The sequence below is a fragment of the Galdieria sulphuraria genome (genome assembly GCF_000341285.1).
Source record: "Galdieria sulphuraria unplaced genomic scaffold scaf_11, whole genome shotgun sequence".
Classification (NCBI taxonomy): Eukaryota; Rhodophyta; class Bangiophyceae; order Galdieriales; family Galdieriaceae; genus Galdieria; species Galdieria sulphuraria.
Genome location: NW_005178464.1, coordinates 99,256 through 125,894, shown reverse-complemented (window position 1 = coordinate 125,894; position 26,639 = coordinate 99,256). Strand labels below are relative to the sequence as shown.

Here is a 26,639-nt window from a genome sequence, read left to right as displayed (position 1 = left end):
CAGTCGCCTCGGTGGAGTCGCATGGCTTTCGAGTTTATACAATCCAGTCCTATTTGTAAAGCAGCACTGCTAACTGCTGGCTACCAACTCATGTTCTTTCTTCCAACTGCTGTATTTTGAATGGACAAGTTGACAGACTTTGCTGGTGCTTCCAATTTTGCAGTTCTAGCAGTACGTTGGCTTTCTTTGCAACCAAAGACTATGTCATCAATCTTGTGTTTGTATAGTTGTGGTCCTATATGGGATATTCTTCCTTTTCAACTAGACAGAAATGGATCACTTCCTTGCTGGTTTTATGGAGTGCTAGACTTGCTCTATATCTGGGATATCGTATATGGTTCGTATTCGGCGAAGATCGACGTTTAGATAGGTATATGTAAATATATGTGACTCGTTCCAACGTTTTAACTGAGTTTGATAGTTTCCGTGATAATATATTCAAGTTGATGGGCTTTTGGACTTTACAAGTGGGTAGAGAAACCATATCTTATGTATTTGTTATCAAAATGGAGTTTGTAGGGATTGTGGGCTTTCGTTGTATCGTTGCCTGCTGTCTTGTGCAATATGAACAGTCAAATAAGACCAGTGGGAAGATTGGATTACTGCGGGTACACAATATTTGCGATTGGATTCTTGTGTGAAACGATTGCCGATTTTCAAAAGCAATATTTTAAGCAAAGGAATCCAGAACGATGGTGCGACTGGGGTTTATGGAGATATTCGAGACGTAAGTGGGTCAAAGATATTCATCAAATGTGTACTCATCGATCGTAGATCCCAACTATTTTGGAGAATTGTTGGTATGGTATGGAATCTATTCATTGGCTTGGAATGGATTGACAACTTTCCACCGTTTCATCGCATTGAGCTCTCCATTGTTGATTACTTGGTTGTTGATTACAGTGAGTGGCATACCACTATTAGAAAAGAGTGCGGATAGCAAATATGGTTCTCTATTGGAATATCAATTATACAAAAAGAGGACCAGTATTCTCATACCGCTGCCACCGCAGATAGTCGAGCGCTGGAATCGTTGGATAGGCAACTGAATAATGCTCTTTGATCCCCATACAAATTTTATATGATTCATAACATTCATCGTTTCAACAGCATATCGATACATTAATGGATTCCAGTAAATAATCTTTGATATCTATCATACCTATGAAAAACAAATATCATTTAAAGAAACTCAGGATTGTGTGTACACTATACCATCTTGTATGCCAGTTATCAATACTTTCGTCGATCAGTCTCATCATCCGTTGTGCTCGTTGAAGACGAGTGTGTCCAGGCATAAAACGTTTTCTCAAGTTCTCGATAACTGCATCACGACCAGAAGTAAAACATGGCAAGTTTTCATTTCCCGAATAAAACATATCAACCATTAATACAATTTTGTCTCTATGATGACAACATTCCACATATCCCTGTACACATAACTTGCGAAATTGTCTAAACGCTGCAGAATGAACGCCGCCCATCACTTGAACGAGTTCGGCTGATAGTTTAAACGGTGACTTTTCAAATTCAAAATTACCCCCAGGTGAGTTACTCAAAAGAAAGCCAAAGTCAATATGGATGATGTGACCTTCTGAGTCTATCAGAATATTACCATTATGACGATCTTTGATTTGCAATAAATACTGAACCACAGAATATCCTGCCATAGACTCTACGAAATTCCGAAGGGCCATTTTTTGACGAGGTGATCCTCGTTCTCCAAATTTCCGATGAAAGAAATCAGCCAACGTCGTGAAATTCGGAGTATTTCTTTTGATACTATCTAATGAAGTTGAATCCCGAACAGTTTCAATGATTCCTGAGTCTGAAGATGTTGCTATTATATTATAAGGACGAAGCCACAAGGGTAAACCAGAAGCAGCATAAATACGAGCAAACCTATTCAATAACATCATTTAACAGATATATATATGGTTATTATACTAAATGGAGAAGCTTACTCGGCAATCAAACGTGTGGCAAACATTTCCTGTCGAAGTTGGTCATGAGCTTTCACTATACAAGAGCCCAAACGCCACCTTCTAAGATAACTGAAAGGGGAAGTATCCTTCAACCTAACTCGAAAATGAGACTCGCATTGCATAGTTTTTCTATACTGACCTTTTCTCCTTCTCTGCAAAAGGTTCCCCAAATGCTGCGTGTGTATTAGAATCGGGTGCATCTTCTCTCCTTCCACTCAACTGTCCTTCGCTTGGAGAACACGTCAAATTACTTTTAAAGCTTTGAGTGTTGGAGACTTGATTGTTCTGTCCAGTAGGATCCTGTAAATCGACCTCTACCATACCTGTCCAACCCGATTCGTTTTGTACGGTTCTATTTGGTTCCTCTGTATTGTTGAAAGTGATCTGCGCTATTGTTACATCGTTCGTTCCCTCTCCAAGCTCTGAGCGTTCCCGAGACAAAACGACATCTGTATTTACATTGGGTTGAAAATTGAAAGACTCTTCAGGACGATTGGGTTCATTCTCAAAAGCACCTCCTGCAGCCAGTGCAACTGCCTCCTTTTTCATTGCTGCTCTTTCCGTTCGTCTCATTTGATGCGAACTTTCTCTTCCCAAACGTTTTGTAATGGCAAATTTCTTCGTAAAATTGATCTCATCACTATCCCTTTCATCACCTTCACTTTGACGACCAAACTCTTCTTCCACAGACCATAGCTCATGTGAAGAAGACTCCTCCTCACGATGTGTCTTCCTGGGTGAAGAAACTCCTTCTGAACTAAGATCTTCCATTTCATATACAAGTAAAAAAGGACATCTCTCCTTGGTAGACAAGGCAACTGAATACTCTGGTACTACACGTAATATTCTATGCATACGATTCTCTGTAGGAATGGCGACATTCCTGGGAAGGAAAGCATTTAGCTTTTCTAGTTCCTTTCTCAATGCCTCCTGCCTGGATTCTCTCGGAATCTTCCGCAACTGGGCAGAAATATCTGTCAATCCTTTGATAAAGTCAATTTCTGCATGAAACATGCTGCTTCTCTCCATCCTGGAATTCCACCATTCACGTACAGAATTCTCATGCAAGTCTAAAGAATTCCTAATCCCTGATGAACTTGGAGGCATATTCCAATGGTTAAGGTTATTCTCTTGACTAGAAACACCAGAAGCATGAGTCATGGATGGCTCCAAAATCTCTCCATTCGATTCTTGCAAGAATATATTATATGGAATTTGATGATGAACGACAGCAGCCTCTACAGAAAGTAACAATCTCAAAGTTCTGCTGTAAAGTTCCTCTGGTCCTGTTACTAAAGAGGACTGGAAATACCAAAAGCAGTGTAGTGCAAACTCTACACTGCGCATACACTGCTTTAGAACGAAAGGCTCCAAACTATCCATGTATCCTCGTTCTCCAAAAATTGTTCCAGATAAAGTAGTTGATCCAAATGATCCTGTACCATCTTCTAGTTGAGCTTTGCGTGCTGCGGCTCTTTCGCGTGCTTCCTTCAACCGCTGTCTTCTTACTTTCCCATGTAATCGAAAGGCACCTCGATAAGAGTCTGTAACATTATAGTTAGAGATAAGCTTCAAGAGTCTCGCTTCTTGCAAAAACCGCATCTCATGTCGCAAGTGATTCAAACTTGCAAATTCTTTTCTGCTATTTCGAGTAGAATCTTTCTCTGCAGAACCAAATCGAGAAGTAGTGCGGGTTAATTCTGATGGCTGCTGCAAATATTCTCGTTGAATGTCATATGTGCCATAAAGAAGTGAATTTAACAAAAAAGGAAGCAAATGCTTTAAGCTTGCTGGATCATTCCTAGCAAATGAGTCAAGTTCCTCTTCCTCACATTGCACAACATAAACTTTGGCTAAAAGAAGAAACTCTCCATCTACGATTTGACCTCCAGCGGATCCGGAAGAGTTTAAGTAGGTGTCCTTTGGGTGGGCAACACGTCGAAATAGTGCCTTGAGCCTGTATTTTAGTGCTGTTTGAGGATCGGTCTCGCTAAGTTGCCTTTCAACCTCTGAATGTCTCTGAAACCTTTTAGAACGTCGTTCTTGTTCAATCTTAGCAGCAGCTCTCCTTGGAGATAGCGCGATGGCTCCAGAAGTTTCGTTCGCAGACGACTGGACGGCCTCACCAGTTTTATCGGAAACTTTGATGTTTTGGTTCTCTGTTGTCTCCTTGTGAGTTTCCATTTGGAACTCTTCGCGAGTAACTGCTTGAATATCTCCACTGTCTTGACCTCTCGAGCGATGTTCGGTGTCCGAATCCTCACTTTCAGAGTCGAAACTTGATGCCACAAGTGTAACATCACCCCCTACTTTTTCAATAAAATTCTTGTATGCTTTAACAACTGGAGCTAGAGCGTCTTCCAAGGAAAATACGCCTCTGGAGCTGCGCGGTTCGGCCCAAGAACTCAAGTCAACAGCTGAAGCTTCTCTTCTCCTTCTTATTCCGCCACTTCTGCCATTTGTTTGCCCCGAGCCATTAGTACAGCCACAAATGAGACATGCTAACAACGTTTGACCTTGTTCTGCTTGTTCTTCATCGCTCGAGTTGTACAAGTTCTCACTGGTTCGGTTAACGTCAACAGGCTGCGCCTCCGCTGTTGCCATATCTCACACTTATCTAATTTTGACCAATCCAGTCTCCTTGAAATAAAACATAGCTTTCCTTATATATCAACCTCAATAGCACAGGGCGCCCTTTGGGATAAAGCAATTTTCCAACACTCTCAATTCCTAAAAATTTTTTTATTGAATGGCCTTCTCTCGGAATGAAATGAAATTAACTACAAAAGTTAAAATGATTCAAAGAAAAACGATGAGATAATGCCAAAAAATTCTTTTGTACTTGATCTTCCAACTCTATGACAGCCGTAGTAATTGGTTTAAGACAGTCTACCTTTTTCTGAATGGCAGCAATGGCTTCCATCTCCTTACTTTGATATCCAAAATGTTTTCTGTTGTCCACAGGCAGTTGAAAACTTGAATCTAAAGTAATTACTTGAAGGGATAAATGTTTTTGGATTTGCTTGAATATTTCCATTTCATCGTACCAAATAGTACAGCCTCCTTCAGACAACAGCCTTCTGTTCTTACATTGATTGTTGCGACCTCGACTTGGACAACGGTGGAACCAAACTTTTTCTGGCTTCGTTCCAACCAGTGAAATAGCCAAACCTAATCTTTCAGAGCGACCAACACGGCCAACACGATGAACATAAGTTTCTACATTATCGGGTAACGTCACATTGATAAGATACGGAACTCCCTCGACATCAATGCCTCGCGCTGCTACATCTGTACAAATAAGAAATCGGGCTTCACCTGATTTAAAGTTCTGTAAATTGGCCTTGCGTTCTCTTGCACTGATGCCTCCGTGAAGCACCACGCTTGAATAACGTTCATCTTTACCATATCCACTCTTGTTTCTCAAAGAAATATTCTTTAAATAGTGATGTAAATTATCGGCATCTAACTGAGTTCGGACAAATATCAAAGCTTGCTCCATCGAGAAAGATTCAATCAACTTCCGTACTAATACCGTTTTCATTTGTTTGATCCTTTGAGAGCTCCATTCTTCCAAAGTACTCTGGCCTTCTGGCTCATGCACTCCATCTGTGTGCACTGAAAAGTCTTTTGAGTCAGTCGTGTTTTGACTAGGATCAACAAAGAAGACGCTGTGTTCAACCTCTTCAGGTACATAGTCTCTTCCTTTCATATCCACCACCATGGGTGACTGTTGAATCTTTTCGGAAAGTTCATGAACTTCAGGAGAGTGTAATGTGGCAGAGAAGAACAGTACTTGAACACCTCCAACAAGATTTTGCTCTTCAACACGGCTGTAGATTCCTATAATAGACTCCATCTGGTTTTGATGAAGAAATGCATCAGCTTCGTCGAGCACAAGAAAGCGGAGACTACTTAAAACCAAATGTCCTCCTTCTATACACTCTTGAATACGACCCAATGTTCCACAAACCACTTCTACACCGTTATCTAATGCATGAATATTCTGCGAAATCTTCTCTCCTCCCACTAAACAGGCACAGCGTATCGTGGGACTCAAATATTTTGAAAATTTTCCAATCTCCTCCTTTACTTGCAAAGCAAGCTCCCTAGAAGGCTCTAAAATGAGAGCCAAAGGACCACGACGATTTTTCTTTCTCTTTGACGAATCTCCGGTAGAATAAGTTTTCTCAATACATAATGGAGACTCTGAAATCATCCTAAAAGAATCCATGAAGTTCTTGCTAGAAACTGGACCAAAGTTAACTTGGACTCGACATTTCTTTAGACAGACCGAAGGATAAAAAGTACAATTCTTAAGCGCTGCAGGAATTTCGAACGCAGTTTGTAAAATTGTTCCGTTCTTTGAAAAGAATAACCTAGATTCTTCAAAATCAATAAAACAACCTATAATGTCACCCTCCCCATAAGGTTCGCCATAGTTTGCAAACTCTCTATTATGAGATTTCTTCCCAGTGCCACCATAACCAAGACCTTCACTATCTGTTCCTAAATCCAAAGAACATTCCTCTGTTGCCCAACCTACTCTACAAAGTCCGTCCGACAAAACTTTTACTTCAAAATACCACCGTCCATTATTTGCTCCAAGACTAGCTCTGGCACCTTGCCATCTATTGGGTAATTTATTTTCTAGTTCCGTCTGTTCTCTGTCAATGATGAGATTATAGTCACTTTTGAACCACAAACTTGTTGATTTATCGTTATGATTAGGTTGCTTCGTGATTTGCAAGAATTTTCCTTGCAAGGTCTCATAGCAAACTTGTACTAAAGGTAAACAGAAAGCACCCGTCTTTCCACTTCCCGTCTCTGCTGAAACCATTGCGTCTCCACCACCCAACACCAAAGGAATGGTTTCAGCTTGTACAGGAGTAGGTAGTGACCAGTCCAAGTCTTCTACCGCCTTTATGATTTCTGGAAGTACACCGAGTTCCTCGAAGGCACTCATTGCGAGCAATAGTAGAAGAATAATCCACAATAATTCATCATGACATAATTAGAGTTCTATTAGTGACTCTGGTTACAAAATGTGGATGAAGAAAGCATCTCTATGAGTATTCTATCTTCCATGCCTCCATTTATAGACACGTGGCACAGGGACGTTCTATGGACAAAAGATTCCATTGCCATACTACGTGTCCATTCCAAGGAATTGGTTGCTTCAGCGCCTCCCCCATCGATATACGTTTTACGTTCAACAAGGAATAGGATTGAGTTGCTTCTTGGTAACTAGTTGACCAAAAAACAGTAACAGCCTGATTAGAAAAATATAAATGTCGACTATTTCAAACAATTATGACTGGGAGGAAGCGTACGAGCTGATAGAAAAGATAGGACAAGGTTCGTTTGGAGAGGTATACAGAGCCTTGGAAAAAGCAACAGGAAAGCCGGTAGCTATTAAACTCATTGATTTAGAAGACGCTAAGGGTGATATTGAGGTAGGAAGCGACGGTGTTCAAGTATTAGGCATTCTAATAGATTTTTAAGGAATTTCGTAGAGAAATTAGAATATTGTCGCAGTTAAACAATCCATATATTGTGGAATATTACAACTCGTTTTTGAGTGGAAGTTTTCTGTGGATGATAATGGAGTACTTGGAAGGCGGTTCTATCAAAGAATTGATTGCAGTTACTGGTCCTTTGTCTGAAGATGCTGCAGCTATTTGTTTGAGAGAAATATTGCTTGCTCTTAGCTACTTCCATAGAGAAGGAAGATTACATCGTGATATCAAAGCTGCAAATATTTTATTGTCAAGTGAAGGCCATGTCAAGCTAGCAGATTTTGGAGTTTCCGAACAAGTCACTAAAACGATGAGAAAACGAAATACCTTTGTTGGGACTCCGTTTTGGATGGCTCCCGAAGTGATTGAAGCGAGTTATTACGATCAAAAAGTATCTATCATTCCAAACTATTTTGAATACTGAGCTGAAATTGTGCACATCCTTAGGCTGATATTTGGTCCTTTGGAATAACAGCACTAGAAATGGTATATGGAAGGCCTCCATGGGCAGATACTCATCCAATGAAAGCTCTTTTCTTAATAACCAAATCGGATCCTCCGAGGCTTTCCGGGGAATTTTCGGAAGTACGTCTTCTTCTTTTTCTGTCTGATGTTATACACTTACTTATTTTGAATAGGAATTTAAGGATTTTATTTGCCAGTGCTTACAAAAAGACCCTGATAAACGAAAGAATGCAGAAATCCTTCTTAAGCATCCATTTATCACGAAGAGAAGAGATACAAGTATTTTAAAGAGGCTGCTTGACGAAAAGAAAAAACAAAAACAGTTGAATTCACATAAAATAGTTCCCAAAGCAGATAGGAGACGAAAACTCCCAACAGTAGATTTAGATTTTGCGTGGGATTTTGGAACTGTCAAGACACTAAAAAAGGATGCCGGTGAGACCATATTTGTAGTTGAAGATCACCTTGGTACTGTACAGGAGTTGAAGGTTTCCAGTGAAAAACCACAAGACATTACAGATATTCCTGACCCGGAGTTGGGGACCAAGTGCCGTTTGGAGTGGAAAGGGGATTCTGTACGAAGTGTACAACTTACTGATGGGACAGTCTTTAGAGTAGAAACTGCTGATTCTTTTCGTTCTGATAGTTCACAGATAAATGGAACTGTCCTTGACAGACGATATGATTCTAGAACGAGTGAAGATTCTAGCATGTATAGAAGGCCTTCAAAAGATTCACAATCGGCAAAGTTACCACATCATGTTGCTATGCAATCAAAGACAGACTTAGATTCCACCGATACTGTATTATATTCTTCCAAGATACAGAGGAACGGAACAAGCAGAGTAAGTGGAACAGTTTCAACGGAAGAAACTGTGAGATTTGTCGATGCGAAACCGCAACAGAAAGTGGATACTGTTCTGATACCTTCGAGGAATACTGTTGATCATACTGGAAAGCCTCTGAACTTATCTGCTACTGAAAAGATGGAAGATGTACATTATCAGCAAGAGTTTAGGCGTTATAGGCGTCATAGTCAGGTAATAGAAGATGCAGAAGTCCCATCTATCTTTCGAGAAGTTATTTGTCCTGTTTTCAAATCCTTCAGTTTAGAAGCAGAAGATGAACGCGTATCTGTTGAATGGAGAAACGCTCTTTCGAACCTCGAAACAGCTTTTGCTTATGCAGAACAGTGTCGTCCAGGATTTTCATCGGAACTTGTTGAAAAAATAATTGTAACAGTTCATGACTCAACTGTAGAACATATTCGCAATGTGCTACCTGAAAGGCTTAAAGTATCTATCTCACCATGTACCGTGGATGGCAGGTACGATAAAGTCAAACAAGACTCCCTAGAGGAGTTAAGTCATGTAAGTAAGGAGAGTAAGGTTTATCATGCGAGGAGGAAGACTTTTGCGTAAATTATTGGAAACAAGGCACGAAGTAAACGGCAACAACTTTTCCGAAGGGCTTTATAAAAAACACAACTTTTTTTTGGAAAGTTTTTATTCCCCAAACTGTTACAAAAAATAGGCAATCACACACTCTCTTCTGTTCATCTACAACTTATGTCGACTAGAAGATAGTCAAGTGAGCTTGAACAATATCTTTCCTCTCCTATCAGGACTAAACTGAGCTTTGAATGCTTCCAAATAGTCTTCCAACGCGAATATTTTCTGAATATGTGGGACAAGTTCCTTCTTTCTCAACATATCGAACACTTCCTGAACGACTGAGGATGGTTGTTTCGGGAACCATATTGCCAACCAGAAACCTCTTATCACAATATCCTTGAAAATAAGATCGCTATTGCTCACTTGGATGGGCTGTCCACTCTGCAAACCATAACCTTGGAATAGTCCTCCTTTCGCCAGAGAAGAGCAACAAGCTGTACCAATTTCTCCCCCTACAGCATCGACTACTGCTGCTGCTCCTTTTCCTCCAGTTAGCTGGAGAATTTTCTTGCTAAGTTCTGACTCTTCAGAAACGACAACTACTTCATCTGCACCAAGTTGCACAAGTTCTTGTTTCGTTGCTGAAGTTCTAATGACGTTGATCGTCTTCAAACCTCGTTTCCTGGCTAACTGGATGAACATTCTACCCAAAGTTGAGTTTGCAGCAGTTTGAACGATCCAAGGATTATCCTTGACTGGTGCTTTCTGTTGAATCTCATCTAGCATACCGACTACCGTTAACGGATTCACAAATAGTTGTGCAGCTGTCGCATCATCCACATCGTCTGGCACAGGTATACATTGCTTTTCACTTACAACTAGGTACTGCTGCCAGGAACCAGCCCTCTCCCCTAACAAAGGTACAACGCGAGTTCCTGCCTTCAAAGAACAACCTGAACCGGTAGCTACCACTTTACCCGAACCTTCAAGACCCGCTACAAAACCCGGTTTCTTTTCGGTTACATTTTTCACTCCTGGATATATTCCTTGAACAGTGAATACATCCGCAGGATTGAGACAAGCATATTTCATTTCTACCAAGACTTGACCATCACCAGGTTTGGGAACTGGAGCCTCTTTATTAAGCTTAAGTGTACCTTTGAGAGGGTCTCCAAACTGAACCACTTCCAACGCTTTCTGTGTAGTGGGTACTGAAGCCATTTTCTATTCACCCAATGCCAGAATATTATCAACTCGGTGAAGTTTTGCTTTCCTTCGACAAATCGAACTTTATGGAAGTTGTCACGAGGACACATCGCTTAGAGCCCTTCTTCATGAACCATTCCGCTTGGCAATGTCATGTTCAGGGTTCCTTTTCTTACAGCTGTAAAGAATTTATTTATTTGGATGGAAACATGGAGGTACATCCCAGACAGCGTGACGTAGAAAGGCTTGTGGTTGAAGGAAAACTTTTGTTCCGACATTGTCTCTTAGGAAGCAAACCCAACTATTTTCCAGTTGTAACAATTTTCCAATCACATGAGACTGTATAACCAAACGCTGCGTTCTTAGCAGACGCTCGTCTTCATACTTGTACAAAGTTTCTTGTAGAATCTCTAAAAGAGACTTGTTAGCATTGAGTTGCTTCCTATTACATGCGCGTACCATGGTTGACTGACTGAGAGCAAGCACTATACACGTGACAAGCGAGTACCAACGCATCTTCTAAGGCAAGTGCAGCTCCTTGAGCCAAATTAGGAGTAGTTGGATGTGCAGCGTCACCAATAAGGGTCACTGGAAAACTATTATGAAGGGAAAAATATTTCCTTGGTAGTAGGATATCAAGGGAATCTGCACATCTGTGAACATGAATATTTTCAGCTTGTGTATACTGAAAGAGCTGTGGAAGTGGATAAACCCAATTGAAAAGCAATTCACTCAGTTTGTCTTGACAAAGATGAAAATTACCTTGGAAACAATCCCAGTTGTTCAACTGCTTCTCATTTACCGTTAGAAACCAATACCAATGATGTATATCCAACGGTGCAACTCCAGCACGAATACCTTTTCCCCATATCTGAGAAATATGGCTCTTCCATGAAGACTCCAATTCGTTGATTACCTTTTCTGGCAATTGGTTCAGCGAGACAATACCTCGAAATGCCATGTAACCATTCGACTTGATCGTTCTAGGCCATCTTAAACAGGGATACAAACATTTTCTAACCACCGAACCGATACCATCTGCACCAATAACTATGTGGCATTTCAATTCAATACCACTTGAACAAACGACTATCATACAGTCGTCCTTTCGAACACTCTCAACAGTTTCTCCTACCAAGTAGTTTACATCTGGTGAAGATAGATAAAGAGAACGTAATTCTTCCTGAAGATCTCTTCGTCTGACATATGAAAACTCGTGAGGACCTCCAATACACTTATCCAACGGTATGCTCTTGAGAAGTCGTCCTCGTTCAGCGTCTCGAATAAGAACACCTTCAAGAGGACAACTTTTATCTCTTAAAGTACGACTCACTTGCTCTCCCAAGGCATCCAAACACTTGAAAGCATTTGTCCATAATCCCAAAGCAGATCCAGTTTCTAAACCTTCTAAAGATGACTGTTCTATGACCAACAAAGATCCTTGCCATTTCAAGACCGTCTTTAGAGCTGCTGAGAACGCCAATCCAGCAATTCCTCCTCCCACCACAACTATATCATAATCGACAGTTTTAGAACAACATATGCGACAAGGTTGTCGTCCGCTCCTTCCGGTGCTTCGGTGTTTCAGAGGGACTCTCAAGATATTCTCATGAGCTACAAAACCCAGATTCATTCTTGTCCATTTCCTTCAATCATAATAGGAACGTAAATCTTTTTATTTATAGGAGTTTGTGAATGCCTCTATTTCCATCATTATTCTAGCTCACATTCAAGAAGCTATACAATTTACTATTACAGTCATTCTCACTCTTAGCTAGACTTTGATTCGTATACGAAGGAGCCACTAAAGAGCTCCTCTTGTATTTGCCACAACTGCAAGGACATTCGTGGGCCCACTTCATATAAAATAACGGATGCTCTCTTTGAAGTATTGTTGTTATTTTCAGTAACAAGAGAGCATCTATTATCTTCGGAACCTTCTCCTTCTGATTCCGAGCTATATGCGCCATCTCCTCCTCTATCTAACAGCTCGGAAATATCTGTCAAGGTATTGAGTTGTTTTGGAATTTTTCTATACAATAGCTTGCGTATGGGCCTCGATAGACCTACAGGGTTCGTCCGAATGAGATAATGACGTATTTCTATGACTTCTTTTTCCCTGTCATAGTTTACAAGAAGAACTCTTTTCACTGCCTGTGGTTTCAATGTATCCAAGTCGATTGCTGGGAACATAAACTGGAATAACGAGCTCATCATTCTTTCCTGTACTCTAGAGTCCTCGAATCCGTGTAGAACAAGAAGAGGAGGATCCTTTAGTTCTGCATCGCTGACAATGTGAGGGCGTTTCTGTGCTTTCCTCACATCGGCCGCCAATGAGAACCAGTTGACTCTAAAAGTAAAAGTGGGACCTTTTGGTAGTCTGCCAATCCTCAATGTGGTGCTACTAACGGACTCTGATAATATCCAAAGGTGACTAACTCCCAATTTTTTGGCTAACGTTGCAAACTCGTTGAGAGAACTGGATGCACTTTCTTGCATCTTCCTGGTTGTATGTGGCCGTAACATGTTTCTTAGATCCATCACGAGGTCTGCAAGAGAGTTGGTTATTTTCCCTTTTTTACATACCATAGTAATGGGAACCTTGTTTTCTTCTTCCGATACAGGAACATGTGTTCTTCGCTTTTTTCGATGTCGAGGCATATTCCGACGGTGTTTAGGGATTCAACAGAGGATGACGACGCATTCCTTTGTCTCTTTTATTGGAAAATATGTCTTGTTTAGGACTACATTTGCATATTTCTCTTGAAATATAAAACTTATTACATTTGCGCATCAAACAGAAACAAAAAAAAGTCCTATTCAATGACAAGGAAACTTTGTTCAAGAACCATGCGCACTGACTCCATTCAACTTGTACATGATTATAATAAAAGCTAATTCTCTCTTCCAAGTAGTCGACTATATAGTTGCCAAATATACATATTTAGAAATCTATTGAAAATGTAGTGGAATGGATCGTTCATTCAATGGTTCGAGTGTTGTTTGTATGTTTGGGAAACATTTGCAGGTCTCCTTCAGCTGAAAACATATTCAGACATTTGGTTAAAACAAAGGGCTTAGACTCTGTTGTTGAGTGTGACTCTTGTGGTACTGGAGCTGTAAGTGGATTCTTAGCTTCCTTTGTTTTTACTGACAAAAGTTAAGTGGCACACTGGAGAGCCACCACATCCGAAAGCTCTGGCCATGGCTCAAAAAAGGAACATTCCAATGACCGGAAAAGCCCGAGCACTGAGAGACCAAGACATAGAAGTATTCGACTACATTATTCCCATGGACCGAAGCAATCTACGTGATGTCAAAGACTTGGTTTCTCGTCACAATAGAAAACCTAGAGTGGAGCTATTGCTGAAGTTTGCAAAGAATAAAAAACTTGCAGAGGAATGCAACTGGGAAGTTCCAGATCCTTTTTATGGATTTCTTTCAGGTGGCGTATATGGAGGGGATGAAGAATTCGAGTTTGTATTTGATCTTCTGGAAGACGCTTGTGAAGGACTTTTGGAAGCCATAATATCCAATAGATCCACTTCGCCAACGTCTTCCGAAGCTAACTAACAGCGTCAAGATAAAGCAACCCAATTTTTGAAAATCCTATAGTTTACACAACTGAAGAAACTATTGACTTTTGTGACACTGAAAAAAGTATTTGTTTCAATCTTCAACGAATAGTTCCTCCTCGAATACTTGCCACTTTACAGGGACCTTGTGAAGTAGTAAAGGGAATATCCTTCCAGACAGCAATACATTCTTCGTTAGTTGCAAAATATGGTTGCACCTTTTCACCAAATAAGAAAATCGGTTGGAAAGCGAGTGGAATCCTTCTTACCTTTTCAAATATTTTCTTTTTCGGATTCAAAACTGAGTCAGCCACACCATCATGACCCGGAAAAGTCACTCGTTCTCCAGTTGGAACATCTTCAGGTGGTTTCACCAATTCCACGGTAGTTCCATCTTTACTCGTAGCACAGAGTATCATTGCTTCAGACTTCACGCCTCTCATATTGACTGGCTTCAAATTACACAATACGATGCAATAACCGAGCAGTTGCTCTGGATCAGGAATAAATTTCACCAAACCCGAACAAACAGTACGCGGAGAGGCTTCCTGTTACTTTCTTGTCAATCAATCCTTCTTTATGCAATAATTTACTTACACCAACATCAATTTCTTCAATATATAAAGTATCTGCGTCGGGATGTCGTTTAGCTGAAAGTATTTTTCCCACTCTAATATCCAATCTTGAAACATCTTCTTCGGCCTCTTCCTTCAGAGGTTCATCATTCTTCTCTTCTGATCCACCCTTTGTATTAGTTGCACTTTTAGCCTTTTCCAATTTGTCCTTGTTCTTCTTATGGGCAACTACAGCTTCCTCCTTTGGTTTTTCAGTTTCTATTCGGAGCTTGTTATCCAACAACTGATGCAGCTTCTCTTCAGATACTGTGAAGTCAATATCAATCTTTTCCCACTTCTGACCTATCGGAAGAGAGTTTTGCAGCAAATCAAACCAACGTAAAGCATCTGCAAATAAGAGGCGTTGTGACTCTGACCATTTTTGTTCGAAAAGACTATAAAGGGAAACGTACATAGCTATGTCTGCCACGGTGAGTCTTTCACCAACCAAATAACTAGAACAAGAATAAAAAACTATTGCTTACTTTTCAACTATTACGTACGTTTTATTCGATAAATGCTTGTTGACTGACTGCAAGAGGTGATTTTTGTCTTGTTCCCCAGCTTGCTCAAACCAATATTGTACGGCACGAGAATCACCAGAGCCTAATAAAGGATCATGATCTGACACGATGTTGCAACTAGTCAATTCTTTCCATAAGAATTCTTTGTGTGCTTTGTTTCTTGTGTTTGACAAGTGAAGACTACAAAAGTCTAATACGCCTTGCAATCGACTGTCGCTCGTCATGACCAATCACAAAATATAACAAGCACATCCATTTCATTTACAACAACAAACAGGAAAAGCAATCTTTTATATTTCTACCTATTTAACGAAGGCTATCAAATCGGCAATCGATGATGCGGCCTAAAAAGTTCTTTCCTCTCATCCTCTCAACAGCTCTCCTGGCATCCTCTTCGGATTCAAAAAGAACCGTGCCCATCACTGTTTCACCACCATCTCTCGCACGTACATTTCTTACTTCTGTCCATAGAATGTTTCCAGATTCTTTGAACAAATCCTTCAACTCTTGCCATCTAACGTGAGAAGGCAGGTTCCAAACAACGATACGTCTGTTTTGAAGAGCTCTGGGATCGCCTTGCTTCATCTTTCTCCGTGGGTCATGCAAAGAAAAGTCTTCTCTATCCTCACGAATAATTATTTTTCTGCCATCTAATTCACTGTCATTCAAGGTTTCTATTGCTCGTTTTGCAGCTTCTTCCGAATCAAACTCGACGATAGCACCTCCCACTGAGCGTCCCAAGTTGTTGGTAAGTATTTGGGAAGTAGCGATCTTCCCCACACTACCCAAGTGTTGAATTAAATCATCTAGTGTTGTACGATACGCGAGGTTACCAACAAAAACTCTCCTAAAAAAAGATGGGCAAAAGTTTTAAAAAAGTTATTAGAAACTTTCCAAACCTGTTCCTTGTGGAATCCTCTGCTACAGAAGGTGAGCCCTCTTCAGTTCCTGTAAAATTCTTCCAGTCTTTAACATATGTTTATAACAAAAGAATTCGTCTTACCTCCGCTTGCACTGTCTGGTTGCTGCTTTGTGTGTGACCAGAGACACCGTCTGCACTACTACCTTCTCCCTCCCCAGGAACTGTACTTACATGGCGTAAACCATAATAAGTATAATTTCTTCTGAAAAGAGTGGCCGCTATACGGCTAGAAACGGAAAGGAACTTGGAAGTCGCCACTTTTGTTTACACACTCTCACAATCCAAACACGGATGATCAACGGCCGATGAAATGTGGGAAATGATGACGACTTGAAGACTCAAAACATCAAGAAGAGAAAAAGAGAGACGGTCTACAATCAATAAAGTGCAGAGATGAGTCATTGGAATAGAGACTCATCAACTACTCTTCAATAAAAACCAGAAAATGCATTGAGTACATTATTGCACAGTGTTCATAATTGCTTCGCATAAGCAGGGTTGATATAGTTGATCATTCTTTGATTCTTAAGTAAATCGATGAGATGGAGTCTTCAAAGGGCGGAAATATTCAAGAAGGAGATAACAAGTTATCAGACGAGTTGTTTCTGGACCATGAAGACTCTAATAGTTCATCAGTACTGTCCCTTTGTGAAGAATTCCAAAAAGAAGCAAAGAAAGGAACCTCTTTTGATGTTGAGGAGTTTATCAACTCCAAATTTCCAACGGAAGACTCGTTAACTACTTTGGACTCTTTTATTGCTAGAGTAAAAGCTACCGTTTCAAGGCTAGACGATGACCTTTCTCAGAAAGTGCGAGAAGAAAGGTTTGACAGCAACAAGTCTAGTCAATATATCGCCCAAGCAAAGGAAAAGTTGTTTCAGTTGCGGAAACAAATGAATAACTTTTCCATTGACGCAATTAATGCTGAAGGAAAGTTAAACAGTGTTTGTGCAGAAATAAGGACACTGGAAATAACTAGAAGAAACATATCGAAAACTTTGGAAGCCATAAAGGATTTACAGTCCTTTGAAGAGGCGGTAGAAGCCTGTGAAAATAGTTGGAACAGGAAAGACTGGAAGCGGTGCGCCATTCTTTTTCCTGATCTGATAAAGTTCTTGAGACGTTTTGAAGAACTGGAGGAATACCAAGAGCTTGGAAAGATTCCTGCCCTCATCCGTAAGGCTAAGGAACTTTCCAATCATATGCAGGAATCTATATCTGAACAGTTACGTTTATTCGGTCCAACAGGACTAGCAGATATTAGCTCCAACTCAGAAAAACAGCAACAAATCCAACAGTTGCAGGCAATGTGTAAGATAATGGATTATTTAAGTAATGATAGTCGTCGAGAAGTTATTGATTGGTATATACATTCAAGAATAGCAGCCTATGAAGCCATTTTCGGCCCGGGAGGTGAAGCTGCAGCAGTAGAAGCCACGGAGAGACGCTTTGCATGGCTACGAAGGGAACTAAGATATTTGGAAGAATATTGGAAAGATATTTTTCCCGAAGAATGGAACATCGCTTTTAAACTGGCTAATAGCTTTTGTACCACTACGAGAAGGCATTTGACAGCTGAACTTGAAAAAAGGAGTCCAGGAGATGTCACTGTTCTATTGAGAGTGCTTCAGAAGACTTTTGAATTCGAACAGGAACTTGAAAGACGATTTCTCCACTCCACCTTTGGCACTCAAGAGAAACGTCGTTTTTCTACTATTTCAAGTCATTCGGAAGATTCAGAATTGCCTACAAACTCCAAGCATCATTTTGTTGGTTTAGTTAGTACTTGTTTTGAACCATATATGGGTGCTTATTCAGCCTTGGAAGATAAGAACTTGGGAGAACTTTTACAGAAACTTATAACTGAAGAAACTTGGGTGGTAGAATCTCCTTCGACCGTTTTGAAAAGTTCTACGGAGTTGTTTCTTCAAATTAAACGCTGCATGAAACGTTGCGGAGCGTTGACTACTAATCAGACCTTTTTCAATCTTCATAAAGTGTTTAAAAAGCATTTGAAGTCATATGCTCATTCTTTGGGAGAACAATTGTCGAAGCAAGGACGTTCCAATTCTACAAGTGGCTTTAGTTTCATTTCAAAGGATGTCTTACCCCCGAGCTTCCATATTCAACCATTGGAGTTGAATGATGCAGAAGAGCGCACGATATGCTATATCGTGTCCACTGCCGAGGTATACATAGAACAGATTATTGAACTTTTGTTTTGACTTTCAACTAGTATTGTGCTAGCACTGTGGAACAACTTGTCAATTCTATTAAGAAAAAAGTAGATCCCGTCTTTGCTGATAATGTTCAAATGGATGTAGAAAGAGACGAATTTCGTGCAGTTGCTGCCAAAGGTTTACGTTCACTGGCTGTAGGACTTTATACTCGATTTCAAAAGCATCTCAATTTGATGACCCAGATCAATTGGAAGTAAGTTGAATTCATCGTTATTACAAGTCACTGAAACTTTGAAAAGCAATATCCAGTCCGTTGGTGATTCATCCTCATATGTGGCGAAATTGGAGGAAGAATTTTTCCGTTCCCTTCCGAGTCTCGCCAACTTATTATCATTTGTTCATTTTCGATATTTTTGCGATCGCTTTGTTGCCATATTTATTCCAGCGTATTTGACCACCCTAAAGACTTGTAAGAAGGTATCATCCATAAGTGCACAACAGTTGTTACTGGATGCTGCGGCCATCAAGAACATGTTGCAAAATGTTCCCTTCATTGCCTATCCAAATAATGCAAGTCGAGAAGATCATAAAGAGGAAAGAGTCCAATCAGAGTTTCTTGCTCCTTGGAGTTCCTATCAAAAGTTTGTGAATAAGGAAATGACCAAAGTGGAACTTATTTTGAAAGTTTTGTTATCACCATTGGAATCTATTGTAGATACTTATGTTGCTCTTATTCCAGATAGTAGCATTGGAGAACTCAATCAACTTTTAGAAATGAAAGGCTTAAAAAAGACATCTGCGGCGCCTTACATTGTGAGATATACACATTTGGCAGGAAAGGATTTTCCGACGCAATCCAATCAGACACAAGGTCCTGAAGCAATGGATAAAATAGAAAAGCCTGGAGTGTTGAATCGTTTGGGTGAAAAATGGAGAGAACGAAGGAACAGTCGATCCTAGTGAGAAAGGATAACGTAAGAATAGAAGGTGCTACGATTTTTGGATATTTTCGAGAATATCCAAAAATCGACAAAGCTTGTCGATTTCTCTGAATCCTAAATGTCCAATATAACTTTTCGTCAACTACAAAGTTGGGGTAAAAAGAATGTGGAGAAACAGAAATATATAGTGTTGGCAGTGTAGCTAAAGATATATTTTATTCTAAGCCAAGTCATTGAATTAGTTGCTGACTCGATATCTGTCTGTAGTAGAAGCGATGTATGTTTTCAAACTTCATATGACGTATCTCAATAAAATCTACGATGAGAAAATTATGAGTCTGTAAAAACAAACCTTCTAACAAAGCATATACTAAACGAACGGAACTTTCTATTCTGTTGAAAGGACTTACAAACCTATCTTCGCTTGCCTTTCAAAATTGTCAGGTGGAGAGAAAAACAACGTTCTCAAGATGTGGTTTTTTAGTCAGGAAGACTCTTCCATAAATATTTTTCTAATCTTTTCTCCAGGAATAATGCAGCAGTCTAAACGTTGGCGCTTTTCAACGTCTCTTCCTCGACTACACACGTAAGAAGTAGTAAACTCCAAACATAACACTTACGGATGGCCTTCACACGTTACTTGGAAGGAATTTTCCAGTATCAAGTTTTTCAAATGATCTAAACAAACAAACTCCCCGTATATCCAACGAGTATCGTCAACTTGTACCCATAAGGAACGACGCAACAGGTTTTTCACGAATTGAACGGCATCCTAGTTTCTTTCAGCTGAAAGTTGAACATAAAAGATAAATAAACTACCCTTTCATCCTCTTTATCGCCCAAAGATGAGTTGCCTTCCATATATATATAAACAGACGACAGGAAATACAACTTGGACTCTTAACGCATACTCGAATTCAAAGACATTCATATTCTGTCGGATTCGATTAGATATCGTTTGAAACTCGTCTTCTCACAAAGTTTTTATGAAATATAGTGTTGTGTTGAATCTGTCATTGACAAAACTCTTGTTATCAGTGTGGCATAAATGCTTGAAAATGTCTCTTTTACTCTCTTTATGACTTTTACTATGTGATTGATATTTCATCTTGTCTTCTATATCTTGGTGCTTTAACAAGATACAAATGTAATGACTGGCAAGAACCACTTTTATTATTTCCATTTCATAAGAGTTATTGCACTCTTCAAGTAATCATAAAGTGATTTTGACGATCCATTTGTGAGTTGAAAATGGAAACATCGAGTGATATGGCAAGTCCTGAAGAATACTTTGATAACTTTGCAGCAATTTTAGACTTGACATATGGACATTGGAAAACTGCCATCGTGAGAGCCGTCACTTCTTTGAGGTTGTTGGACGAGATGGATAAACTTTCATCGGATAAGGATGGGAGTCCTGTCATGGCCAAAGAGGTATACTCTGTTTCTCACTGCTGATATTTGTCTGTTAAAAGTTCAGATATTAGATTGCGTCTAAATGTGGAACCCACCCAGAATTTACCTACAGAGTTTTAAGAGCAGCCTCAGCTTTGCTTCTCGTAGAGGAACATGACTCTCCAGCTCGATCCTTCACAGTTACCAAACGAGGATCGCTTCTATTGGAAAGACAAGAAGGTTCTGCACGTGGAGTTGTGCTGTTTGAAGGAAGTGTTGAACACTGCCGTTGTTGGTTACATTTGGAAAAATGCTTACAAACAGGAAACAAAGTAGTTCGAGATGTGTAAGTTGTTACAGATTGGGAGTGGAAAACTTCTCAAGTTAGAATAGGTTTGAAGAGGATAACTATTTCGATGCTTTTTCAAAGGCAGATTCCAAACATAAAGAGTTTTTAAAAGTCTTTCAGCAAGGAATGGCGTCCATCAGTGAGTTTGATACGAGATCTATCCTTTACAGTTTTGACTTCTCCAAGTTCCGCGAAATATGTGACATCGGCTCGGGTCCTGGAGTGCTTCTAAAGTTGATACTGAAAAAATATCCACATATGAAGGGCTGTATATCCGACTTGCCTCGAGTTTTGGATGAAGCAGTCACCATTGAACCCGAATTGCAAGATAGGTGTAAGAAGGAAGTGAGCGACTTTTTTGAAAGCGTTCCTCGGAACTATGAGGTATATATGATGAAACACATTTTGCATGATTGGAATGATGAAAATTGTATTCGTATTTTGAGAAATATAAGAGAATGTGCAGCACCCCATGCAACATTGTTGGTGTTGGAATATGTTCTTCCTGGACCGTCCATTGTTTCACCGGGTAAAATATTTGATCTTCATATGGGCATGCTTCACTCCAGCAAGGAACGTACCGAAGATGAGTGGAAGACTTTGCTAGCAAAGGCTGAATGGAAATATGTTGGTTACCAGGATACTGTTTCAGGGCAGATTTCAGTTATACAGGCTCAGAAGGAATAAAGATTTGTTTTGCATTGTCTTATTTCTATTGCATGATGGAGTTTTCTAATGAGAGTTCATGCGTCAGGCAGTTTCAAAAGGGGCAGTTGCTGGATTGGCGTGAAATTCGAGTATAATCCTTGAAACAATTTTATGGAATTTTCCGTAAGAGAGAATATTGATTCTACGATTGCACTTTACTCTTAAAATATACACACCTAAAACCAAAATAATACAAGTCATCCCAAGTTGCTTTCCCAAAACCGTATAGATCGTTTAGCCCATACAAAAATGTTTTCAGGCATAGACTTCCAATTTTTGAATTACGCTAGGATGTCGCAATTTCTCTAGGCCAGCGAGAACTAATTTGCGAACCCTTTCACAACTCAATGCCATTATTCTTCCGCATTCTTCTAGCGACCTAGGTACTCCGTCTTCCAATCCAAAACGCAACATCAATGCTTGCTTCTCCTTCGGCTTAAGTTTCTCATCTATGAGCTGTTCAAGGTCTGTCCGTAACATAGATTCCACAATTGTATCGATGGCTTCGTCCGTCTTAGAATCTGGAATTAATTTAGCACTATCTGCATCTTTAGAGCCATCTGCGGTAGAGAAAAAACTATCTAACGACATCGGACGATTATGTACAGACTAAATATCTTCCATCAATATATCCTAATATCAACATTGTTAACTAAGCTCTCACCTGAATACAAAATCTCAATTTTTTCACCGAAACGCCCATCTCCCTTGCGATTTCTTCATCAGTAGGAGTTCGTCCAAGCTTTCCCTTTAAAGAGGTTTCCAATTTCTTGGCCAAGTGATACGATTCAAGAACCCCAACAGGAATATGTACAGAACGGGAATGTTCTTCCAATGCTCTATTCATGGTAGCTCGTATCCACCATGACGCATAAGTAGAAAACTTCCAACCAAGTTTCCCGTCATATTTTTCTGCAGCACGTAGAACACCTACAGAACCTTCCTGCACAAGGTCCATAAAGCTTGTTTTGGCATCAACTGAAAATCGAGAACGGAGCACTTCTCTTGCGATCATTCTAATCAGACCCATGTGAAGTGTAACTAAAGCTTGCTTAGAAATTCTTCCAAGTTTCATAATTTCTTCCAACTTCTCGGCAGACTAAAAAAATCACGTTAAACGGGTTCTACCAGTAATAAGAATGCTTTACGTACAACTTGAAGTGCATCAGCCCATTCGTATACTGTAGGCTCCCTGTTTAAGCGTTGGCTGAGTCTAACCACCCTATCAGTTACTATTTTCAAGAAATAAAGATACTTACTCTTTAAACATGGTGTCTGCTAATAAACCTCTCTTTATGTTTTCAGTGAGCTTCAATTCTTCATTGTGACGGACTGCTTGTGACTGCTGAATATTTTCCAAGTATTCTCTCAAGTTAAAAACAGAATTATTGCCATTTCGAATAGCTACCACGCTGCTGTTCCTCAGTATTGGAAGTTCGTCATTTCTGCTTTTCTGTTCTTTGGCGAATCTTGTGTTGACTGAGTAACTCTTTTCCAGTTTGTCGAGGGTTCTCTCTAGGTCAAACTTGCTGAACGAATTATTGGACGTTTCTTTGTTAGCAAGTGTTTGCGTCTCTTTCAGAGTCTTCTTGATGCTCGTTTGATGATTGAGACTTTTTTCAAGCTGCAAGGTTGCTTCCACCAACGCGTCTGAGGACAGTGCTTCAATATCCCAGTCTTTGCATAACTTGTCCGTTATGTCCTCTTTGGGAAAGCCTTTGTCTTTCGTACTCAATTCTTCGTAAGTTTCTGACTCTTTATCGAATACTTTTGAATTTTCAACCTTTGCAGCCTTCTTGTTGTATCGTTCATTTCTTTGACTTTTGGGTCCGTTTCCAGTTACACAAGGCTTGCAGTTCCTTGCATAGCCTACACAAGTGATTGCTTTGACCCTCAAGTATCTTCCTAGTCCCGAACTATGCTTGATAGTTTGCTGTACATACTCGAGTTGCGAACTTTCCTTACAATGAGATTGTAACTATTGACATGTCTTAGAACATTATTCGACTGAAAGACAGAAAATACTGTACCCTTAAAATGTTAAAATGGAAAGGTGTTACTAAACTGAAACACAGACCACTGCTTTCTACAGAGCAAGTTTTCATAATGGTTTTCAAAATTAGACGCTTCTACAAACAAATAATGTGCACTTTTTTATTCTTTGCGCCAAATCCATTTTACCAGAATTCTACGATTTTGTGGTGTGTTTCTTATGGGCCACAAAATACGAACAACGATACTGTAATTGTAACATGGAACGTGGATTGCGTGTATATGAACAACTTCGCATTTCTTCAAATTCTATGTCAAATAACATATTTATGACACGACGCAATTCCTGCAATGATAGTTCAATGGAAGGCTCATCTTCTGTGTCCGCATAATGATACAGTAGAGGACCTAGGTTTATCCACGAACCACCCTATAATTATTCTATTAGAAACAACATAACAACGAAATAATATTCAGCATACCGGTTTCAATAGATTCTTAATTACACTGACATAATCAAGGATATTATGTGCAGTATCCATGAAGAAGCAAGTCACGACACAGTCCCATTGTTCCGCCTGTTGTTTGCTGCCATAAACCTCTACAAAGTCACCTGCAACCATGCTAAAGTTGGAGAAGGAAGGTAGCTCTCTCGTATCCACATCGGGAATGTACACAGGAGAAAGAATATCTGCAGAATCTATGACATTCGTAGTTTGATGAATAAACGGAAAAAATTCCATTCCCTCTACATGGGTATCTTCCATAATATAGTTTAAAATATAATTGGAACTGAAAAGGGAATAATAAGTGAAGTCATTGCCTTGCACTTGAAAACCTTCCCTCGCAAGTTCCCAGGCCAATCTCCCTAAACCAGCTCCAGGAACCAAAACTCGAAAAGTAGCAGGATCCTTTCTACTAGAGCTATCACTACAGAACCTCTCATACTCCTTTATTGTGGAGTCGATCAACGGTCGATAGCATTCTTCTCGTTCAGGGGCTCCCTCTTTTGACCAATCTCTCATGATATGCAACAGTATACTTCTAACCTGCGAAAAAATTAGTTTCCTTCCCTTACAATAAGATAAAAGAAGTCAAAATACCTTCTCAATATCACTTTCATAACACTCTAAAGTGTATCGAACAACTTGGTCTCCGTCTGTCAAGTCACTAAACAATCTCAGCTAACGAAACTACTTGATGGAAGAAAACAAACTTACCCTCCATATTGCTCTCTTGCTTGGAAAGATTCAAAGTTTTCAACAGTGGAAAGTATGTATCGCAGCAACTTGTCATTCTTTCGAATGGCTTCCTTACTTTGTTCCAAGTTCTGTAGATATGTGGGAACCCAAGACTGTAACTCGTCAGAGAGGCATAAAAAGTCTCTTCTTCTTCTGTCGATTCTAGCAAGCGACACATTGAGATATCTTCTAAAGGCCAAGATCACACGCTGAATATGTCTCACTTCTTCCGGGTCGGACAACGGAGGAGTTGTACTGTGAGCCGTTGGTTCTTCTACATGGTCTGTGATCACTTCAGGAGACCAGAGGGACTCCTTTTTCCTCTTGTACGAGACGTCTCTTGAAACTTGAATCGTTTTCTTCTTCGTCATCATTCCCCAATTTCAAATGAAACTGAAGACACTATATTCTTGGGTCTTTATATTCACATCTTGAAGCCTTGAAGTGATACAACTCTTTTCTAATTATAGATATGTCAACATCTAACCTAGTGTGTTGATATGCATTCTTGATGAAGAGATAGATAGTTGACATGAGGGAGCGGAGGAGGATCATTTGACGGTTTATTTTACAATCCATCGAGGCCTGTTGTGGGGGAGAATCATTTGAGCAATTCATTCATCATGTCGGATGATGTCGTCACAGCAGACGCTGGTGCCGCGGAGGCCACTCCTATTCAAGCAGGCTCCGTAAAGAAGAACTCTTTTGTAGTTTTGAAAGGTTTTCCCTGCAAAGTCGTAGATATTTCCACTTCAAAAACAGGCAAGCATGGGCACGCAAAAGCCAATATAGTAGGCGTAGATATCTTCACGGGGAAGAAATACGAGGAAATGTGCCCCACCTCTCACAATATTTTACAGCCTGTTGTGAACCGGAAAGACTATCAACTGGTAGACATCGAGGATGATGGCTTTGTGGTGCTCATGGATGAAAACAACGAAACAAGATCGGACCTAAAGCTAGATTTGGAAAGTGACGACGTACACAAAAAGATCAAACAAGAATTTAACGAGGGAAAGGAACTTTTGGTGACAGTGCTTTCGGCAATGAAAACAGAAAAGATAATCGCATCAAAGGAGCTTAATCCGTAATCTCAATATTGGCTTGTCTGTAAAGACTAGCGTCGTGCTTTGAGACAAAGGAGTGTTTTCGTCGGAGGTATTCAGTGAAAATTTCTCTGATGCAGAATGGTTTCTTCTAGGCTAGGGAGACTGCTGTGTTTGGAGAAAAATTTGTTGAAAACATATATCTTGAAAGTTTTCTGGCAGTTTTGTATGCTGTTTGGATGGCTTGGATTACGTAGTTTGTCTGGTCTTGGTTTTACTCGATAAAAGTTTTTTGTTTGACTTTTTGTGTTCAAGTGATCTTATTACCATGAAATATGACAATGCTTTCGAAGAAAAGATCCTCTAGGCAGAGAAAGGTTGGATAAATCTAACAACCATATCATGTCTGCTACTGCATCAGTCACACTTTGTAATTGTTTTACGTTCTTATCTGCCATTGCAGTGTCAACGTCTCCAGGACATACAGCATTCACAATGATATCGCTATGAGAAGGAATCAAGGTATCAAGTATTTGCGTAAATCTGTTCACCAGGGCTTTTGAAAGCTTATAGAAAGGTTGTG

General features: G+C 39.9%; 16 protein-coding genes across 17 annotated transcripts; 6 read left to right on the top strand and 10 right to left on the bottom strand.

The window, feature by feature from the left end:
- Positions 1–4: 4 nt before the first annotated feature.
- Positions 5–1,079, top strand: Gasu_17520 (oxidoreductase, acting on the CH-CH group of donors). The gene is made up of 5 exons (XM_005707453.1): positions 5–171; positions 228–370; positions 422–467; positions 520–727; positions 775–1,079. Exons 1-5 carry the CDS (start codon positions 121–123, stop codon positions 1,047–1,049), a joined length of 723 nt encoding a protein of 240 aa, XP_005707510.1. The 5' UTR covers positions 5–120; the 3' UTR covers positions 1,050–1,079.
- A 4-nt stretch (positions 1,080–1,083) lies between these two features.
- Gasu_17510 (phosphatidylinositol 4-kinase) lies at positions 1,084–4,594 on the bottom strand. The gene is made up of 4 exons (XM_005707452.1): positions 2,125–4,594; positions 1,965–2,078; positions 1,216–1,902; positions 1,084–1,162 (listed from the first exon to the last, which is right to left on the bottom strand). Exons 1-4 carry the CDS (start codon positions 4,587–4,589, stop codon positions 1,123–1,125), a joined length of 3,306 nt encoding a protein of 1,101 aa, XP_005707509.1. The 5' UTR covers positions 4,590–4,594; the 3' UTR covers positions 1,084–1,122.
- Positions 4,595–4,711: 117 nt separating this feature from the next.
- Gasu_17500 (DEAD box ATP-dependent RNA helicase, putative) lies at positions 4,712–6,984 on the bottom strand. The gene has a single exon (XM_005707451.1). The coding sequence runs from the start codon at positions 6,949–6,951 to the stop codon at positions 4,762–4,764; it is 2,190 nt and encodes a 729-aa protein (XP_005707508.1). The 5' UTR covers positions 6,952–6,984; the 3' UTR covers positions 4,712–4,761.
- Positions 6,985–7,204: 220 nt separating this feature from the next.
- Positions 7,205–9,432, top strand: Gasu_17490 (serine/threonine protein kinase). The gene is made up of 4 exons (XM_005707450.1): positions 7,205–7,441; positions 7,491–7,895; positions 7,952–8,089; positions 8,143–9,432. Exons 1-4 carry the CDS (start codon positions 7,277–7,279, stop codon positions 9,388–9,390), a joined length of 1,956 nt encoding a protein of 651 aa, XP_005707507.1. The 5' UTR covers positions 7,205–7,276; the 3' UTR covers positions 9,391–9,432.
- An 11-nt stretch (positions 9,433–9,443) lies between these two features.
- Gasu_17480 (oxidoreductase, zinc-binding dehydrogenase family protein) lies at positions 9,444–10,644 on the bottom strand. The gene has a single exon (XM_005707449.1). It carries the CDS (start codon positions 10,582–10,584, stop codon positions 9,556–9,558), a length of 1,029 nt encoding a protein of 342 aa, XP_005707506.1. The 5' UTR covers positions 10,585–10,644; the 3' UTR covers positions 9,444–9,555.
- Positions 10,645–10,722: 78 nt separating this feature from the next.
- On the bottom strand, positions 10,723–12,224 carry Gasu_17470 (monooxygenase/ oxidoreductase). Its single transcript, XM_005707448.1, has 2 exons — positions 11,029–12,224; positions 10,723–10,979 (listed from the first exon to the last, which is right to left on the bottom strand). Exons 1-2 carry the CDS (start codon positions 12,200–12,202, stop codon positions 10,759–10,761), a joined length of 1,395 nt encoding a protein of 464 aa, XP_005707505.1. The 5' UTR covers positions 12,203–12,224; the 3' UTR covers positions 10,723–10,758.
- Positions 12,225–12,232: 8 nt separating this feature from the next.
- Gasu_17460 (uncharacterized protein) lies at positions 12,233–13,274 on the bottom strand. Its single transcript, XM_005707447.1, has one exon. It carries the CDS (start codon positions 13,228–13,230, stop codon positions 12,340–12,342), a length of 891 nt encoding a protein of 296 aa, XP_005707504.1. The 5' UTR covers positions 13,231–13,274; the 3' UTR covers positions 12,233–12,339.
- Positions 13,275–13,524: 250 nt separating this feature from the next.
- Positions 13,525–14,172, top strand: Gasu_17450 (protein-tyrosine phosphatase). Its single transcript, XM_005707446.1, has 2 exons — positions 13,525–13,688; positions 13,735–14,172. Exons 1-2 carry the CDS (start codon positions 13,557–13,559, stop codon positions 14,140–14,142), a joined length of 540 nt encoding a protein of 179 aa, XP_005707503.1. The 5' UTR covers positions 13,525–13,556; the 3' UTR covers positions 14,143–14,172.
- Position 14,173: 1 nt separating this feature from the next.
- Positions 14,174–15,534, bottom strand: Gasu_17440 (methionine--tRNA ligase-like protein). The gene is made up of 4 exons (XM_005707445.1): positions 15,262–15,534; positions 14,742–15,213; positions 14,414–14,692; positions 14,174–14,362 (listed from the first exon to the last, which is right to left on the bottom strand). Exons 1-4 carry the CDS (start codon positions 15,504–15,506, stop codon positions 14,246–14,248), a joined length of 1,113 nt encoding a protein of 370 aa, XP_005707502.1. The 5' UTR covers positions 15,507–15,534; the 3' UTR covers positions 14,174–14,245.
- A 9-nt stretch (positions 15,535–15,543) lies between these two features.
- On the bottom strand, positions 15,544–16,534 carry Gasu_17430 (poly(A) binding protein). 2 transcript variants are annotated; one of them, XM_005707443.1, is made up of 4 exons: positions 16,376–16,534; positions 16,286–16,340; positions 16,182–16,240; positions 15,544–16,129 (listed from the first exon to the last, which is right to left on the bottom strand). In XM_005707443.1, the coding sequence occupies exons 1-4, from the start codon at positions 16,387–16,389 to the stop codon at positions 15,589–15,591; spliced, it is 669 nt and encodes a 222-aa protein (XP_005707500.1). In that variant the 5' UTR covers positions 16,390–16,534; the 3' UTR covers positions 15,544–15,588. The 2 variants fall into 2 exon arrangements, with proteins under 2 accessions (XP_005707500.1, XP_005707501.1); XM_005707444.1 differs by having other exon boundaries at positions 16,182–16,248; positions 16,286–16,335.
- Positions 16,535–16,654: 120 nt separating this feature from the next.
- On the top strand, positions 16,655–19,470 carry Gasu_17420 (uncharacterized protein). The gene is made up of 3 exons (XM_005707442.1): positions 16,655–18,393; positions 18,441–18,637; positions 18,684–19,470. The coding sequence occupies exons 1-3, from the start codon at positions 16,747–16,749 to the stop codon at positions 19,342–19,344; spliced, it is 2,505 nt and encodes an 834-aa protein (XP_005707499.1). The 5' UTR covers positions 16,655–16,746; the 3' UTR covers positions 19,345–19,470.
- Positions 19,471–19,519: 49 nt separating this feature from the next.
- Gasu_17410 (uncharacterized protein) lies at positions 19,520–20,304 on the bottom strand. Its single transcript, XM_005707441.1, has 3 exons — positions 20,145–20,304; positions 19,946–20,097; positions 19,520–19,903 (listed from the first exon to the last, which is right to left on the bottom strand). Exons 1-3 carry the CDS (start codon positions 20,184–20,186, stop codon positions 19,810–19,812), a joined length of 288 nt encoding a protein of 95 aa, XP_005707498.1. The 5' UTR covers positions 20,187–20,304; the 3' UTR covers positions 19,520–19,809.
- Positions 20,305–20,544: 240 nt separating this feature from the next.
- On the top strand, positions 20,545–21,839 carry Gasu_17400 (O-methyltransferase). Its single transcript, XM_005707440.1, has 3 exons — positions 20,545–20,759; positions 20,813–21,066; positions 21,114–21,839. The coding sequence occupies exons 1-3, from the start codon at positions 20,577–20,579 to the stop codon at positions 21,754–21,756; spliced, it is 1,080 nt and encodes a 359-aa protein (XP_005707497.1). The 5' UTR covers positions 20,545–20,576; the 3' UTR covers positions 21,757–21,839.
- A 77-nt stretch (positions 21,840–21,916) lies between these two features.
- Gasu_17390 (RNA polymerase primary sigma factor) lies at positions 21,917–23,914 on the bottom strand. Its single transcript, XM_005707439.1, has 5 exons — positions 23,808–23,914; positions 23,037–23,755; positions 22,930–22,990; positions 22,442–22,876; positions 21,917–22,386 (listed from the first exon to the last, which is right to left on the bottom strand). The coding sequence occupies exons 1-5, from the start codon at positions 23,880–23,882 to the stop codon at positions 22,033–22,035; spliced, it is 1,644 nt and encodes a 547-aa protein (XP_005707496.1). The 5' UTR covers positions 23,883–23,914; the 3' UTR covers positions 21,917–22,032.
- Position 23,915: 1 nt separating this feature from the next.
- On the bottom strand, positions 23,916–25,404 carry Gasu_17380 (uncharacterized protein). The gene is made up of 4 exons (XM_005707438.1): positions 24,990–25,404; positions 24,873–24,939; positions 24,252–24,818; positions 23,916–24,199 (listed from the first exon to the last, which is right to left on the bottom strand). Exons 1-4 carry the CDS (start codon positions 25,382–25,384, stop codon positions 23,966–23,968), a joined length of 1,263 nt encoding a protein of 420 aa, XP_005707495.1. The 5' UTR covers positions 25,385–25,404; the 3' UTR covers positions 23,916–23,965.
- A 150-nt stretch (positions 25,405–25,554) lies between these two features.
- Gasu_17370 (translation initiation factor eIF-5A) lies at positions 25,555–26,619 on the top strand. The gene has a single exon (XM_005707437.1). The coding sequence runs from the start codon at positions 25,634–25,636 to the stop codon at positions 26,099–26,101; it is 468 nt and encodes a 155-aa protein (XP_005707494.1). The 5' UTR covers positions 25,555–25,633; the 3' UTR covers positions 26,102–26,619.
- The last annotated feature ends 20 nt before the right edge of the window (positions 26,620–26,639 follow it).